This window comes from Sphaerodactylus townsendi, unplaced genomic scaffold (genome assembly GCF_021028975.2).
Source record: "Sphaerodactylus townsendi isolate TG3544 unplaced genomic scaffold, MPM_Stown_v2.3 scaffold_22, whole genome shotgun sequence".
Taxonomy (NCBI): domain Eukaryota; kingdom Metazoa; phylum Chordata; class Lepidosauria; order Squamata; family Sphaerodactylidae; genus Sphaerodactylus; species Sphaerodactylus townsendi.
In genome coordinates, this window is record NW_025950385.1 from 1,016,681 (window position 1) to 1,031,426 (window position 14,746).

Here is a 14,746-nt window from a genome sequence, read left to right on the forward strand (position 1 = left end):
GGGGGTGGGGGGGGGGGGGGGTGGGGGGGGGGGGGGGTGGGGGGGGGGGGGGGTGGGGGGGGGGGGGGGTGGGGGGGGGGGGGGGTGGGGGGGGGGGGGGGTGGGGGGGGGGGGGGGTGGGGGGGGGGGGGGGTGGGGGGGGGGGGGGGTGGGGGGGGGGGGGGGTGGGGGGGGGGGGGGGTGGGGGGGGGGGGGGGTGGGGGGGGGGGGGGGTGGGGGGGGGGGGGGGTGGGGGGGGGGGGGGGTGGGGGGGGGGGGGGGTGGGGGGGGGGGGGGGTGGGGGGGGGGGGGGGTGGGGGGGGGGGGGGGTGGGGGGGGGGGGGGGTGGGGGGGGGGGGGGGTGGGGGGGGGGGGGGGTGGGGGGGGGGGGGGGTGGGGGGGGGGGGGGGTGGGGGGGGGGGGGGGTGGGGGGGGGGGGGGGTGGGGGGGGGGGGGGGTGGGGGGGGGGGGGGGTGGGGGGGGGGGGGGGTGGGGGGGGGGGGGGGTGGGGGGGGGGGGGGGTGGGGGGGGGGGGGGGTGGGGGGGGGGGGGGGTGGGGGGGGGGGGGGGTGGGGGGGGGGGGGGGTGGGGGGGGGGGGGGGTGGGGGGGGGGGGGGGTGGGGGGGGGGGGGGGTGGGGGGGGGGGGGGGTGGGGGGGGGGGGGGGTGGGGGGGGGGGGGGGTGGGGGGGGGGGGGGGTGGGGGGGGGGGGGGGTGGGGGGGGGGGGGGGTGGGGGGGGGGGGGGGTGGGGGGGGGGGGGGGTGGGGGGGGGGGGGGGTGGGGGGGGGGGGGGGTGGGGGGGGGGGGGGGTGGGGGGGGGGGGGGGTGGGGGGGGGGGGGGGTGGGGGGGGGGGGGGGTGGGGGGGGGGGGGGGTGGGGGGGGGGGGGGGTGGGGGGGGGGGGGGGTGGGGGGGGGGGGGGGTGGGGGGGGGGGGGGGTGGGGGGGGGGGGGGGTGGGGGGGGGGGGGGGTGGGGGGGGGGGGGGGTGGGGGGGGGGGGGGGTGGGGGGGGGGGGGGGTGGGGGGGGGGGGGGGTGGGGGGGGGGGGGGGTGGGGGGGGGGGGGGGTGGGGGGGGGGGGGGGTGGGGGGGGGGGGGGGTGGGGGGGGGGGGGGGTGGGGGGGGGGGGGGGTGGGGGGGGGGGGGGGTGGGGGGGGGGGGGGGTGGGGGGGGGGGGGGGTGGGGGGGGGGGGGGGTGGGGGGGGGGGGGGGTGGGGGGGGGGGGGGGTGGGGGGGGGGGGGGGTGGGGGGGGGGGGGGGTGGGGGGGGGGGGGGGTGGGGGGGGGGGGGGGTGGGGGGGGGGGGGGGTGGGGGGGGGGGGGGGTGGGGGGGGGGGGGGGTGGGGGGGGGGGGGGGTGGGGGGGGGGGGGGGTGGGGGGGGGGGGGGGTGGGGGGGGGGGGGGGTGGGGGGGGGGGGGGGTGGGGGGGGGGGGGGGTGGGGGGGGGGGGGGGTGGGGGGGGGGGGGGGTGGGGGGGGGGGGGGGTGGGGGGGGGGGGGGGTGGGGGGGGGGGGGGGTGGGGGGGGGGGGGGGTGGGGGGGGGGGGGGGTGGGGGGGGGGGGGGGTGGGGGGGGGGGGGGGTGGGGGGGGGGGGGGGTGGGGGGGGGGGGGGGTGGGGGGGGGGGGGGGTGGGGGGGGGGGGGGGTGGGGGGGGGGGGGGGTGGGGGGGGGGGGGGGTGGGGGGGGGGGGGGGTGGGGGGGGGGGGGGGTGGGGGGGGGGGGGGGTGGGGGGGGGGGGGGGTGGGGGGGGGGGGGGGTGGGGGGGGGGGGGGGTGGGGGGGGGGGGGGGTGGGGGGGGGGGGGGGTGGGGGGGGGGGGGGGTGGGGGGGGGGGGGGGTGGGGGGGGGGGGGGGTGGGGGGGGGGGGGGGTGGGGGGGGGGGGGGGTGGGGGGGGGGGGGGGTGGGGGGGGGGGGGGGTGGGGGGGGGGGGGGGTGGGGGGGGGGGGGGGTGGGGGGGGGGGGGGGTGGGGGGGGGGGGGGGTGGGGGGGGGGGGGGGTGGGGGGGGGGGGGGGTGGGGGGGGGGGGGGGTGGGGGGGGGGGGGGGTGGGGGGGGGGGGGGGTGGGGGGGGGGGGGGGTGGGGGGGGGGGGGGGTGGGGGGGGGGGGGGGTGGGGGGGGGGGGGGGTGGGGGGGGGGGGGGGTGGGGGGGGGGGGGGGTGGGGGGGGGGGGGGGTGGGGGGGGGGGGGGGTGGGGGGGGGGGGGGGTGGGGGGGGGGGGGGGTGGGGGGGGGGGGGGGTGGGGGGGGGGGGGGGTGGGGGGGGGGGGGGGTGGGGGGGGGGGGGGGTGGGGGGGGGGGGGGGTGGGGGGGGGGGGGGGTGGGGGGGGGGGGGGGTGGGGGGGGGGGGGGGTGGGGGGGGGGGGGGGTGGGGGGGGGGGGGGGTGGGGGGGGGGGGGGGTGGGGGGGGGGGGGGGTGGGGGGGGGGGGGGGTGGGGGGGGGGGGGGGTGGGGGGGGGGGGGGGTGGGGGGGGGGGGGGGTGGGGGGGGGGGGGGGTGGGGGGGGGGGGGGGTGGGGGGGGGGGGGGGTGGGGGGGGGGGGGGGTGGGGGGGGGGGGGGGTGGGGGGGGGGGGGGGTGGGGGGGGGGGGGGGTGGGGGGGGGGGGGGGTGGGGGGGGGGGGGGGTGGGGGGGGGGGGGGGTGGGGGGGGGGGGGGGTGGGGGGGGGGGGGGGTGGGGGGGGGGGGGGGTGGGGGGGGGGGGGGGTGGGGGGGGGGGGGGGTGGGGGGGGGGGGGGGTGGGGGGGGGGGGGGGTGGGGGGGGGGGGGGGTGGGGGGGGGGGGGGGTGGGGGGGGGGGGGGGTGGGGGGGGGGGGGGGTGGGGGGGGGGGGGGGTGGGGGGGGGGGGGGGTGGGGGGGGGGGGGGGTGGGGGGGGGGGGGGGTGGGGGGGGGGGGGGGTGGGGGGGGGGGGGGGTGGGGGGGGGGGGGGGTGGGGGGGGGGGGGGGTGGGGGGGGGGGGGGGTGGGGGGGGGGGGGGGTGGGGGGGGGGGGGGGTGGGGGGGGGGGGGGGTGGGGGGGGGGGGGGGTGGGGGGGGGGGGGGGTGGGGGGGGGGGGGGGTGGGGGGGGGGGGGGGTGGGGGGGGGGGGGGGTGGGGGGGGGGGGGGGTGGGGGGGGGGGGGGGTGGGGGGGGGGGGGGGTGGGGGGGGGGGGGGGTGGGGGGGGGGGGGGGTGGGGGGGGGGGGGGGTGGGGGGGGGGGGGGGTGGGGGGGGGGGGGGGTGGGGGGGGGGGGGGGTGGGGGGGGGGGGGGGTGGGGGGGGGGGGGGGTGGGGGGGGGGGGGGGTGGGGGGGGGGGGGGGTGGGGGGGGGGGGGGGTGGGGGGGGGGGGGGGTGGGGGGGGGGGGGGGTGGGGGGGGGGGGGGGTGGGGGGGGGGGGGGGTGGGGGGGGGGGGGGGTAGATAGATAGATAGATAGATAGATAGATAGATAGATAGATAGATAGATAGATAGATAGATAGATAGATAGATAGATAGATAGATAGATAGATAGATAGATAGATAGATAGATAGATAGATAGATAGATAGATAGATAGATAGATAGATAGATAGATAGATAGATAGATAGATAGATAGATAGATAGATAGATAGATAGATTCTGCGACTTAAACCACTTTGGCCCATCACCAGAGGAGGCCATCTGGGGTGATGTGGCAGCAGGGGGAGAGTCATTCTTTCTGAATTTGTTCAGAGCCATTCTTGGAACGCTCCTGCTCTCACACCAAGAATCCCTGCCCTTCCCATAACTGCAGATTATTCAAGGCTCTTCCCTCTTTGCAGGCTGCATTTAGTTTTCCAGTATGCTGACTTGCATTAGTATAAAAGCCAAGGAAATGGTTTGATGAAAACATCTTCAAATCTGTTGGAAAGTTGAGGCTCAGCAACCGGGAGGGTGGGAGGCTGCATGTTCTGGTCCGGCCTTAGTGTTCTTGTGTGTTCAGAGAACTCTTGGCTAGCTTTAAAAAGAAGCACTGCCGGTGGCACATTGGCGAGATCCTTGGGGAGTGAGAGCCGGACGCTGGGCAAAGTGTTGGGATTTGGCAAGTGTCTGTCACGCAACTGAGTCAGGGAATAGTTAACTGTCTGTAGGCGAAGTAGATACCGAGGTCACTGTTTAATGAGCGGGTCAAAGGGTTAGCCATTGGTTAGTGTAGTCCCGTGGTGGCAAACCTTTGGCACTCCAGATGTTCATGGACTACAATTCCCATCAGCCCCTGCCAGCATGGCCAAGGGCTGATGGGAATTGCAGTCCATGAACATCTGGAGAGACACAGGTTGCGGACTCCTGGGCCTAGTCACAGCTCTACGGAGCTCTCTCAGCCTCACCCACCTCACAGGGTATTTGAATCCCCCCACCGGAACTGGTTGTTAAATTAGTTGAATCCCACCACTGCTCATGTGTATACTGGGGGCATATATGACATTTTTTCAAGATTAGGTGTATGGTTTAATTGTGACTAATTTTGTCAATAATTAATATTTTAAAATGTGTATAAAGGTCGTAAAAAGTCTAGCCCAGGAGTGGCCAACCTATGGCACCCCAGATGTTCATGGCCAATTGGCCATGCTGGCAGGGGCTGATGGGAATTGTAGTCCAAGAACATCTGGGTTGCCATAGGTTGGTCACCCCTGGGCAAAGTGCTGGGATTTGGCAAGTGTCTGTCACACAACTGAGTCAGGAAATATTTAACTGCCTGTAGGCTAAGTAGATACCGAGGTCACTGTTTAATGAGCGGGTCAAAGGGTTAGCCATTGGTTAGTGTCGTCGGAAATAGTTAGCAAGTCTTGTCGCACATATGACCAAAAGTTATAAAGCTAACTCAGTTGCGCTTTGTTCTGACTCACACATGAGGCCCCCTTCCGCACACGCCTAAAATAATGCATTTTCAAACCACTTTCACAACTGTTTTGCAGAAGTGGGTTTTGCCATTCCAGCACAGCTTCAAAGTAGCATTGACAAGTGAAGTTGGAAGAGTGCATTTATTCTCTTTGCAGGTGCTGGGGATTTGTTTCATAGGATGAGCACATGTAGAAGGTAGCTTTCCTTTTTCACCAGCTAGCAGGCCGCTAGCTGGATGCAACCCCGATAGCAAGCATTTATCTTTTTGTAACCTTTTTCTATTGCCAGAGCTAGTAAAATTTATTTTCTCTTTTGTAAGCAACTGCGAGTGACTCTGGGCCTTTCCCCACTTACCGTAAGCCTCGCGCCACTTGAGGAGAGTAGCGCGGGGTTCCTCCTCCCTCCCCACGGCAGGGGGGGGCCACAGCGCAGCCGCCCCGATGTTGCCGCTGTCGCGCCCCCTTAGCGCGCGGCATCCCAGGCGCTCTTCCGAAGGGCGCCTTTTGAATCCCACCTGGGATGCCGCGCGCTGAGAGCAGCGCGCGCATAGGGGGGATGGAAGGGAGTGGGGAAAGGCCCTCTGTCTCATTTGTTATATGCTCTGCATTATTTTTCCCCATCACAAAGGCAGTACTTATGACTCACAGCAACAAAAGCCAAAAATAGGAACGGTGCCCCTGCTGTATTATAATTATCAACCTCTTATGGAAGAATGGCTCATTACTTCCATAACTTAAATAATCCCTCACATTATAGAGCTTGCATGTTGGCTCGATTTAATGCTCTTCCCTCAAAGATACTGACTGGGAGGTATCAGAGAATCCCACTGCAGGAGAGAACATGCATATGTTCTCCAACCTCTCTGGACACAATCCACCATAGCAGCAGTGGCGTAGGAGGTTAAGCGCTCGTGTATCTAATCTGGAGGAACCGGGTTGGATTCCCAGCTCTGCTGCCTGAGCTGTGGAGGCTTCTCTGGGGAATTCAGATTAGCCTGTGCACTCCCACACACGCCAGCTGGGTGACCTTGGGCTAGTCACAGCTTCTCAGAGCTCCTCCTCTCTCAGCTCCCAGCACCTACCTCACAGGAATTGGTTTATTTGTAAGGGAAGGGGCAAGTGAGATTGTAAAGCCCCTTTGTGTCTCTACAGGGAGAGAAAGAGGAGATTATACATCCAAACTCCTCCTCCCTCCCTCCTCCTCCCTCCTCCCTCCCTCCTCCTCCCTCCTCTCCTCCTCCTCCTCCTCACCCTCTCCCTCTCTCTTCTTGCCTTCTTGTGCTTCTCTTCTTCTTCTTCTTCTTCTTCTTCTTCTTCTTCTTCTTCTTCTTCTTCTTCTTCTTCTTCTTCTTCTTCTTCATATCATTCTGGATTGCCAGTTGCATGCAGTACCGCACAGTAATTTTCTCCTTCGTTCCAAAGATCTCATGAACAAGGATAGTATTGTCCAATTTTTGTTAAATGAACTTACTCCAGAGGTTACTGTTATGGCTGCTAAGTGCTTTGCAGAAGTTGTTAGAGCTAGAAAGTAGACTCCTGGGAGTTTTTAGTTTGATCTGCTTTATTGTGTAGCATTTAAATGCCAGTAAAGGATGACGAGAGAGAAGAGAGACCGTGATTTAGCAGAGGCCGGGGCCGGAAAATAGAGACTGGCGGATTGGGATGGGTGGATGTGTGACACATTTCGGTAACACGCAGGAGCTCATGCAGGATTTGTTGCTGTGTTATTATTTCCAATAATGTGAAAGGGCCTGGTGTAAAATTAATTGATTGATTAATTCAGCTTTTAAGCAGCCCTTTCCCAATGCACTCTGGGAGGCCGATAATAAAACAATGCAAAAACAATAATACAGTTCAACATAGTCTTTGGCACCAGAAAACGTCCTTATACGTAATGTCCTCAGGGATGGAATGCCCAATGACAAACCCCCAGCCAATAGGGGCGCAGGACTCACAACATTCCCGCCCACCTTCCCCCACCACGAGCCTCCCCCACTCCAAACAATATGGGCTGCTCTTCTGGAGGGAAGGACCTCCCCCCCTCCCTGAGCCCATTTTATTTTAATTTAAAACAGGCTTTAGAGCTCGTTTCTAATAAAATGCCATTTTCCAAATGGCCCCTTCCGCACACGCAAAATAATGCGTTTTCAAACCACTTTCACAACTGTTTGCAAGTGGATTGTGCCATTCCGCACAGCTTCAAAGAGCACGGAAAGCAGTTTGTGGAAGGGGGCATAGCAACTATCAATGTTTTTAAAAGCTGTCGGACAGCCGCTGTGCCCGGAAGGGGTGGGGGACGGCGGGTTTGAGGGAACAGTGAAAGAAAATGGTGCCGATGTGGGGTGGGGGGAGGTCTGAAAATCAACCCCATTCCTCCGCTCACATAGGGGGGCAAGCTCATTTTCATTACAACCTTTCTGGAGAGCTTGTACCAATGCAGGGTTGAGAAAGACTGCGGCGCAGCAGGGGGAATCTATGAACATACACAATTCCATGACAAAGTTGTGGGTATGCTCCAAAGAGGGGAGGAAGGTGGACCCAAACATCCTTGTTCTTATGTTCTTATTAAAAATATGCATGGGGTAGAAAATGTCAACAGAGAGAAATTTTTCTCTCTTTCTCACAATACTAGAACCAGGGGGCATCCATTGAAAATGCTGGGGGGAAGAATTAGGACTAATAAAAGGAAACACTTCTTCACGCAATGTGTGATTGGTGTTTGGAATATGCTGCCACAGGAGGTGGAGATGGCCGCTAACCTGGATAGCTTTAAAAGGGGCTTGGACAGATTGATGGAGGAGAAGTCGATCTCTGGCCACCAATCTTGATCCTCCTTGATCTCAGATTGCAAATGCCTTAGCAGACCAGGTGTTCTGGAGCAGCAGCAGCAGAAGGCCATTGCTTTCCACATCCGCTGCCTGTGCCAGAGGCTCCCCAGAGGGCACCTGGTGGAGCCCACCGCGAAGTAGCAGAGAGCTGGACTAGATGGACTCTGGTCTGATCCAGCTGGCTTGTTCTTATGTTCTTAATCAGCCCCCGTGATCTCCTTTCTGAAAGAAAGCCTGATCCACCAAACAGCTCAACACCTACACGAGCTCTTGACTGGGTTTTTCATCAGGTCTTGTTTAGTTATTCCTTTCCTGCTTGTGATCCTCCAAGCCAAACAACTGTTGCGTTTAGTGGCCTGCCAATTGGTCGACACCCCCCCCCCCCCCCGCCGCCCAACACACACACACACACCATTCCTGGTCATGAAGCAACGCCCAAAGGCCTTGGTAGGCTGTCAAACATGTCTGATGGGTGGCAAATGGGCTTAGTATAGATCAGGGATGGCCAACCTATGGTGCTCCAGATGTTTATGGACTACAATTCCCATCAGCCCCTGTCAACATGGCTAATTGGCCATGCTTGCAGGGGCTGATGGGAATTGTAGTCCATGAACATCTGGAGTGCCATAGGTTCGCCACCCCTGGTATAGGTCATTAATTGTGCATGTAGGCTATAGGGCAGTGGTGGTGAACCTATGGCACTCCAGATGTTCATGGATGGCCATGCTGGCAGGGGCTGATGGGAATTGCAGTCCATGAACATCTGGAGTGCCATAGGTTCGTCACCCCGGTATAAGTCATTAATTGTGCATGTAGGCTATAGGGCAGTGGTGGTGAACCTATGGCACTCCAGATGTTCATGGATGGCCATGCTGGCAGGGGCTGATGGGAATTGTAGTCCATGAACATCTGGAGTGCCATAGGTTCGCCACCCGTGGTATAAGTCATTGATTGTGCATGTAGGCTATAGGGCAGTGGTAGTGAACCTTGGCACTCCAGATGTTCATGGATGGCCATGCTGGCAGGGGCTGATGGGAATTGTAGTCCATGAACATCTGGAGTGCCATAGGTTCGCCACCCGTGGTATAAGTCATTAATTGTGCATGTAGGCTATAGGGCAGTGGTGGTGAACCTATGGCACTCCAGATGTTCATGGATGGCCATGCTGGCAGGGGCTGATGGGAATTGTAGTCCATGAACATCTGGAATGCCATAGGTTCGCCACCCGTGCTATAAGTCATTAATTGTGCATGTAGGCTATAGGGCACTGGTGGTGAACCTATGGCACTCCAGATGTTCATGGATGGCCATGCTGGCAGGGGCTGATGGGAATTGTAGTCTGTTATTTCCTTGTCTCCTTCTGCACGTACATCAATCTTTCTTTTTCCACCCACCAGATTACCAGAGCGAATACTACGGACCTGGAAGCAACTATGATTTTTTCCCCCAAGGACCTCCTTCCTCTCAAGCTCAGACGCCTGTTGACCTCCCGTTTGTACCTTCCTCTGGACCATCAGGAACACCGCTTGGGGGGATGGACCACCCGTTACCTGGACACCACCCTTCTAGTGAAGCTCAGCGTTTCACAGATATCATGTCCCACCCACCTGGAGACTCTCCCAGTCCGGAGCCCAACCTTCCCGGCTCGTTGCACTCCATGTCGGCAGAAGTGTTTGGCCCCAGCCCGCCATTTTCCTCAATATCCGTCAACGGTGGTGCTAATTACAGTAACCATTTGTCACATCCGCCGGAAATGAACGAGGCAGCCGTATGGTAGCTTTAACCGCTAGAACTTGGGCCAGCTGGCATCTATTCTGCTTATATTTGTGGTGTACAGAAATGAATTCACTCGAACGTTTTCCTGCCCTAAGACAATGTATTTATGGATATAGGCACCTATCTATATCTATATGGTGTTGTCTTTTGAGTTTGCAGGGTTTTTTTGTTTTGTTTTTTAACCCCCTTGGGAATGAACTGAATCTGGAACCAAACCAAGGGAAATTTTGCTATAGACTAGGGGACAATCTTCACAGCAGAGAAGCAACCGGAAAACAAGATTTAAAAAGAAATCTCTTTTTTGTACCAAGTGAAAAAGACACTGTGAAGCGGATTTATTTCGGTACTGCCATATGTAACGGATGGCTTACACTGGGGTATCACGTTCGCTAGATGACAACTCTAGGAACTGAAATCCTTCGAAACTTTTTTTTCAGATAGGAAAAAAAAAGGAAACAAACACTAAATAAAAGAAAGGTCAGAGACAACAAGGAAAGGCTTAAAGGAATTTTAGTGGGTTTTTTTTTTTAAAGGACAGTTTTGGCATTCTTGATATCTTAATTTTGCCTCAGAAATATCGATTTAGAGCTGCAACAACAGACTTTTTACGCTTCTGAGAGTTCAGGTGGGGTAAATGAAATGTATTTTATTTTATAGTTTGGGTTTTGTTTTGTTTTTTTGGCCAAAATAGCAAAGATTTAAATGTAGGCCCTCAGTATCAACTCTTCTACCTTCTCCAAATGACACACACCAATAATCCTCAAAAACCCAGAGGTCTTCTGCTAGGCTTCTAAGTAAAAATGACTTGAAAGAAACAAACAACAAAGTATTCTACCTTCACACAAAAGAAAGCTAAACAAACAAAAAAAAAATAAAGACTCTATGGAACTAGAAAAAAAAAGCAGTCAACTGTTTACGTCGAATGTTAAATTCAGGAGCGCGACATTTTACTAAAAGAATCCTGTTTTAGAACCTCTTGTTCAAAAGCAAAGTATTTTGAGCAATCAACCAAAATAGTTCATTATTTCCTTTTTAAATTTTGTTTTTGTTTCGGTAGATGTTTTAAGACATTACAGGACTTGTATTTCACTGTGCTAGTTTGTAAAGGTGGTGTTTACAGAAGGCAAAGAATAAAATAAAACCAGACAATTGCCAAATAAAACAAATCTATAGCACAAATACTTTTTGGGGTGTCAACACCCATAGCCCGGGAAACCATTTTAAACAAAGTGTGACAACGTTGAGGGGATAAAATTTGACATCTTCGCTAATGTTAGTCCTGTTCAACATTCATATAATTGTTAAAATGACTTATATAGACCCACACAGGTTTTATTTTTGTGTCTTTAATAGAAGAAAAAAGTCCAAAATATTTAAATTTTATGGTCAAAATAAGCAGTCAGAAGCTGCTACTTTTTTTCCTTTATATATTAAATTTCTCATATGTCTTTTATTGTTCAAATAAACCTAAGCTTGTGTGACCTCCAGCGCATAATAGACCATTCACTGTATGAAAGAGGGGAAAACAGTTGGATTACAAATTGTGAATTTTTAATAAAATTAGAAAATCTGATGTTTAGATAACCCGTGCTTCATTCGGTGCTTTAAAAAGTGGATGATATTTTTTCGGAGTCAGCTGGGAAGGAGAAGGATTTTAATGAGAGGTTTGAACTGTCCTACAAAATAAAAAGTGAATGAAATTGTGGGTTCCTCCTCTGCCAATGCCCCTTCCGCACACGCAAAATAATGCATTTTCAAACCACTTTCACAACTGTTTGCAAGTGGATTTTGTCGTTCCGCACAGCTTCAAAGAGCACCGAAAGCAGTTTGAAAGTGCATTATTCTGCATGTGCGGAATGAGCCTTGTGGAATTCTTTTGTTCTGAAATCTTTCCTCAGAACTGATTAGACTGAAAAGTCTTCAGTTCTGACCAAATAATTCTGAGGAGAAATTGGAGTGGTTTGATAACGACAGCAAAAATTGTCCGTATCTCAAGGTTGTCACCGGGTTCTTCTTCCAGTGGTGTAAATCTGGCATTTCTTCAAATGAAATTTCCAAGGAAAGCTTCTCAATATTCCTGGTTAATTTCTCAGTGAGGTTGTACATGTCTCCAGGTTGCCATAATATTTAATGTGAAATTGGAAGTGAACATAGTGGGTTTTCCTTCAGGCCCCTTCCGCACACGCAAAATAATGCGTTTTCAAACCACTTCCACAACTGTTTGCAAGTGGATTTTGCCATTCCGTTAGCTTGAGGCACTGAAATAGTTTAGAGAGAGGTGCATTTATTCTGCATTATGCTTGGGATAAGGCCTCAGATTCTGAAGAAATGCCTCAGGAATTCCATAGGATACTAGAAGATTTTTTATTATTTTGGACTAATGAAATTTCACAGGGGCACTTTACCTAGAACCAGGGGGCATCCATTGAAAATGCTGGGGGGAAGAATTGGGACTAATCAAAGGAAACACTTCTTCACGTGCTAACGTGTGATAGGTGTTTGGAATATGTTGCCACAGGAGGTGGTGATGGCCACTCACCTGGATAGCTTTAAAAAGGGCTTGGACAGATTTATGGAGGAGAAGTCGATCTATGGCTACCAATCTTGATCCTCCTTGATCTGATATTGCAAATGCCTTAGCAGACCAGGTGCTCGGGAGCAGCAGCAGCAGCAGCAGGCCATTGCTTTCACCTCCTGCACGTGAGCTCCCAAAAGGCAACCTGAGTGGGCATTTCACTGTGAGTAGCAGCAGGCAAGCTGGACTAGATGGACTCTGAGTCTGATCCAGCAGGCTCTTCCTCTCTTATGGTTCCTTATGTTCTAACAACCCTGGCTCTTTTCATGTTCTTAAGTGTTCCTAACAACCCTGCCATCTGCAGGCCCCGGCTGTTTTCTACATCCTGCCTGTGAGCTCCCAAAGGCACCTGGTGAGCCACTGCGAGTAGCAGAGTGCTGGACTGGATGGACTCTGGTCTGATCCAGCAGGCTCTTCCTTACGTTCTTATGTTCTTAACAACCCTGGCAGGTAGGTTAGGTTAAGAGTCTATAACTGGCCCCATGAGCTTCCACAGCAGACGTGGGATTTAAACATCGGGGTCTCCCAATGACAACCAAGCTGGCTTTCATAATGCTAGCAAGGCAAAAGCGCTATCCCAAGGGACTTTGATCTGGCTCAGCATCTTGTTTAAAAGGGGCTGCTATGAGAAGCAGTTACACATTCCTGTCCAGCTACTTTACGCAGGTAGCATCCCAGTTAAATGGGATACTCTGTGAGTGCCAAGTAAGTCCCCGAGGAGAGTGGCTGGCATCACCAGCACCACATCAAAATCAGAACGTATCCATCCATGCTTTCTCTTCCCAAAGAAAGTACAAAGAGACCTGTGTCTTCTTGGAAGGTTGCCATCCTAAGCCGTTTTGGTATGTACAGGCCGTTTACGTACATGTGGTCTCCTTCATATTGAGCGTTCGTTCACTTCAGATTTGATTCTCTGCTACCGTGTTTCCCCGAAAATAAGACAGTGTCTTAGACTCATTCCGCACATGCAGAATAGTGCACTTTCAAACTGCTTTCAGTGCTCTTTGAAGCTGTGCGGAATGGCAAAATCCACTTGCAAGCAGTTGTGAAAGTGGTTTGAAAACGCATTATTTTGCGTGTGGGCCTTATATTAATTTTTGCTCCCCAAGATGCGCTATGTCTTATTTTCAGGGGCTGTCTTATTTTTCCGCTCCACAGCTGCATGCTCTGGTGTTCTGTTCGACGGGCATCCTTCCGAACAAAAACTTTGCTACGTCTTACTTTCGGGGGATGTTTTATATTTAGCACGTCAGCAAAACCTCTATTACGTCTTATTCTCAGGGGATGTCTTATTTTCGGGGAAACAGGGTATGCACACATTTGCCATTCTTCAAAACTCACCGCACTCTCGGATCAGAGAAATTCCATGTTTTTCAAAAACTATTATCAAGTGCAACTTATCCTCTCCCTTCTCAGGGAAAAGCAAAAGTGACACTGTGCGTCAAGCTTTCTTCACGTTCACTCGCCCCCCCACCCTGCCTTCCCCTGCCCACACCACAGTAGTTCCTCCCACACTTTGGGTCCCAATTTCAGATTGCTTACAGGGGTGGCCAACCTACAGTGCTCCAGATGTTCACGGACTACAATTCCCATCAGGCCCTGCCAGCATGGCCAATTGGCAATACTTGTAGGGGCTGCTGGGAATTGTAGTCCATGAACATCTATAGCACCATAGGTTGGCCACCCCAGGAACAAGGAAACAGCAGCTTGGCGAGCGACACTTCTCAGAAGGAGAATCCCTGTGTAAACACAAAACCACAGGAAGAACCCACTGCAAAGCAAATAGCTACGCGGTAAGTAGCGCATGCATAAATGGCCATTAAGTCCTATTAAAACCAACAGGACATCGCTCTGTGTTAACAATAAGACAGATTTTATTGGACGTGTGAGTTTTTGGAAACTAGGACCGACTTTGTTGGACTTGATGTGACTTCTGTCCAATAAATTAATTGGAAGGTGACACAGGAGTAGCTGCTGTTACAGACAAACAATGGCTACTTGGGTGCTGTGTGGTTTCCGGGCTGTATGGCCGTGTTCTAGCAGCATTCTCTCCTGACGTTTCGCCTGCATCTGGAATGTTCCAGGATGGTATTTGGGAATGGAAAGCAAGAAGTGGAGTATGTAAAATGTAAAAGCAAGTGGACCTTTCCACAGTATACCTTATACCATGCGGCGCCATTCTCTACTATCAGATCCTCGAGATGCACCAGCCACTTCAGATACGGCAAGCGAAGCGTCAGAAGAATGCTAGAACCATTACATACAGCCAACCCACAGCACCCCAATAATTCCTGGCACGTTTTGAAATGGCGCCTTGACGATGACAATGTGCTACCGCGCGGAAGCCGGGGCACATACCAGGAATAGCTCGCGCTGGGATTTTCCTGCTTTCCTATCCGGGGAGAGGTGATTGGGGAAAGAGCCTCAGATCCTCTGAAGATGCCACTCACAGATGCAAGCGTAGCATCAGGAGAGAATGCTGCGGGATCACGGCCATATATTGGTCGCCGTTCCTGGCACAGCACCCAACATTGATTCCGGCTAAGTATCTAGCGCTCCGCTGCATATACATTTGCTGACCTATCTTACATTTTATGTGTGTTCCTTTACTGAAGCACCATCATATGGGGTTTTTATTCAAAAATCTAAACATCAGTCGCACCACAGAAGAAGAAAAGGAGGAAGAGGAAGAAGAAGAAGAGTTTGGATTTATATCACCCCTTTCTCTCCTGCAGGAGACTCAAAGGGGCTTACAATCT

General features: G+C 56.6%; 1 protein-coding gene across 1 annotated transcript in view; it reads left to right on the plus strand.

Moving 5' to 3' along the window:
* Positions 1-10,985, plus strand: part of LHX1 (LIM homeobox 1) — a gene marked incomplete at its 5' end in the record, with an annotated part of 52,307 nt that extends 41,322 nt beyond the window's left edge. The window contains one exon of the mRNA XM_048482777.1: positions 8,893-10,985. Within this exon, the coding sequence (XP_048338734.1) occupies positions 8,893-9,413 (521 nt within the window). The remainder of the gene's footprint in view (positions 1-8,892) is intronic.
* Positions 10,986-14,746: the final 3,761 nt, after the last annotated feature.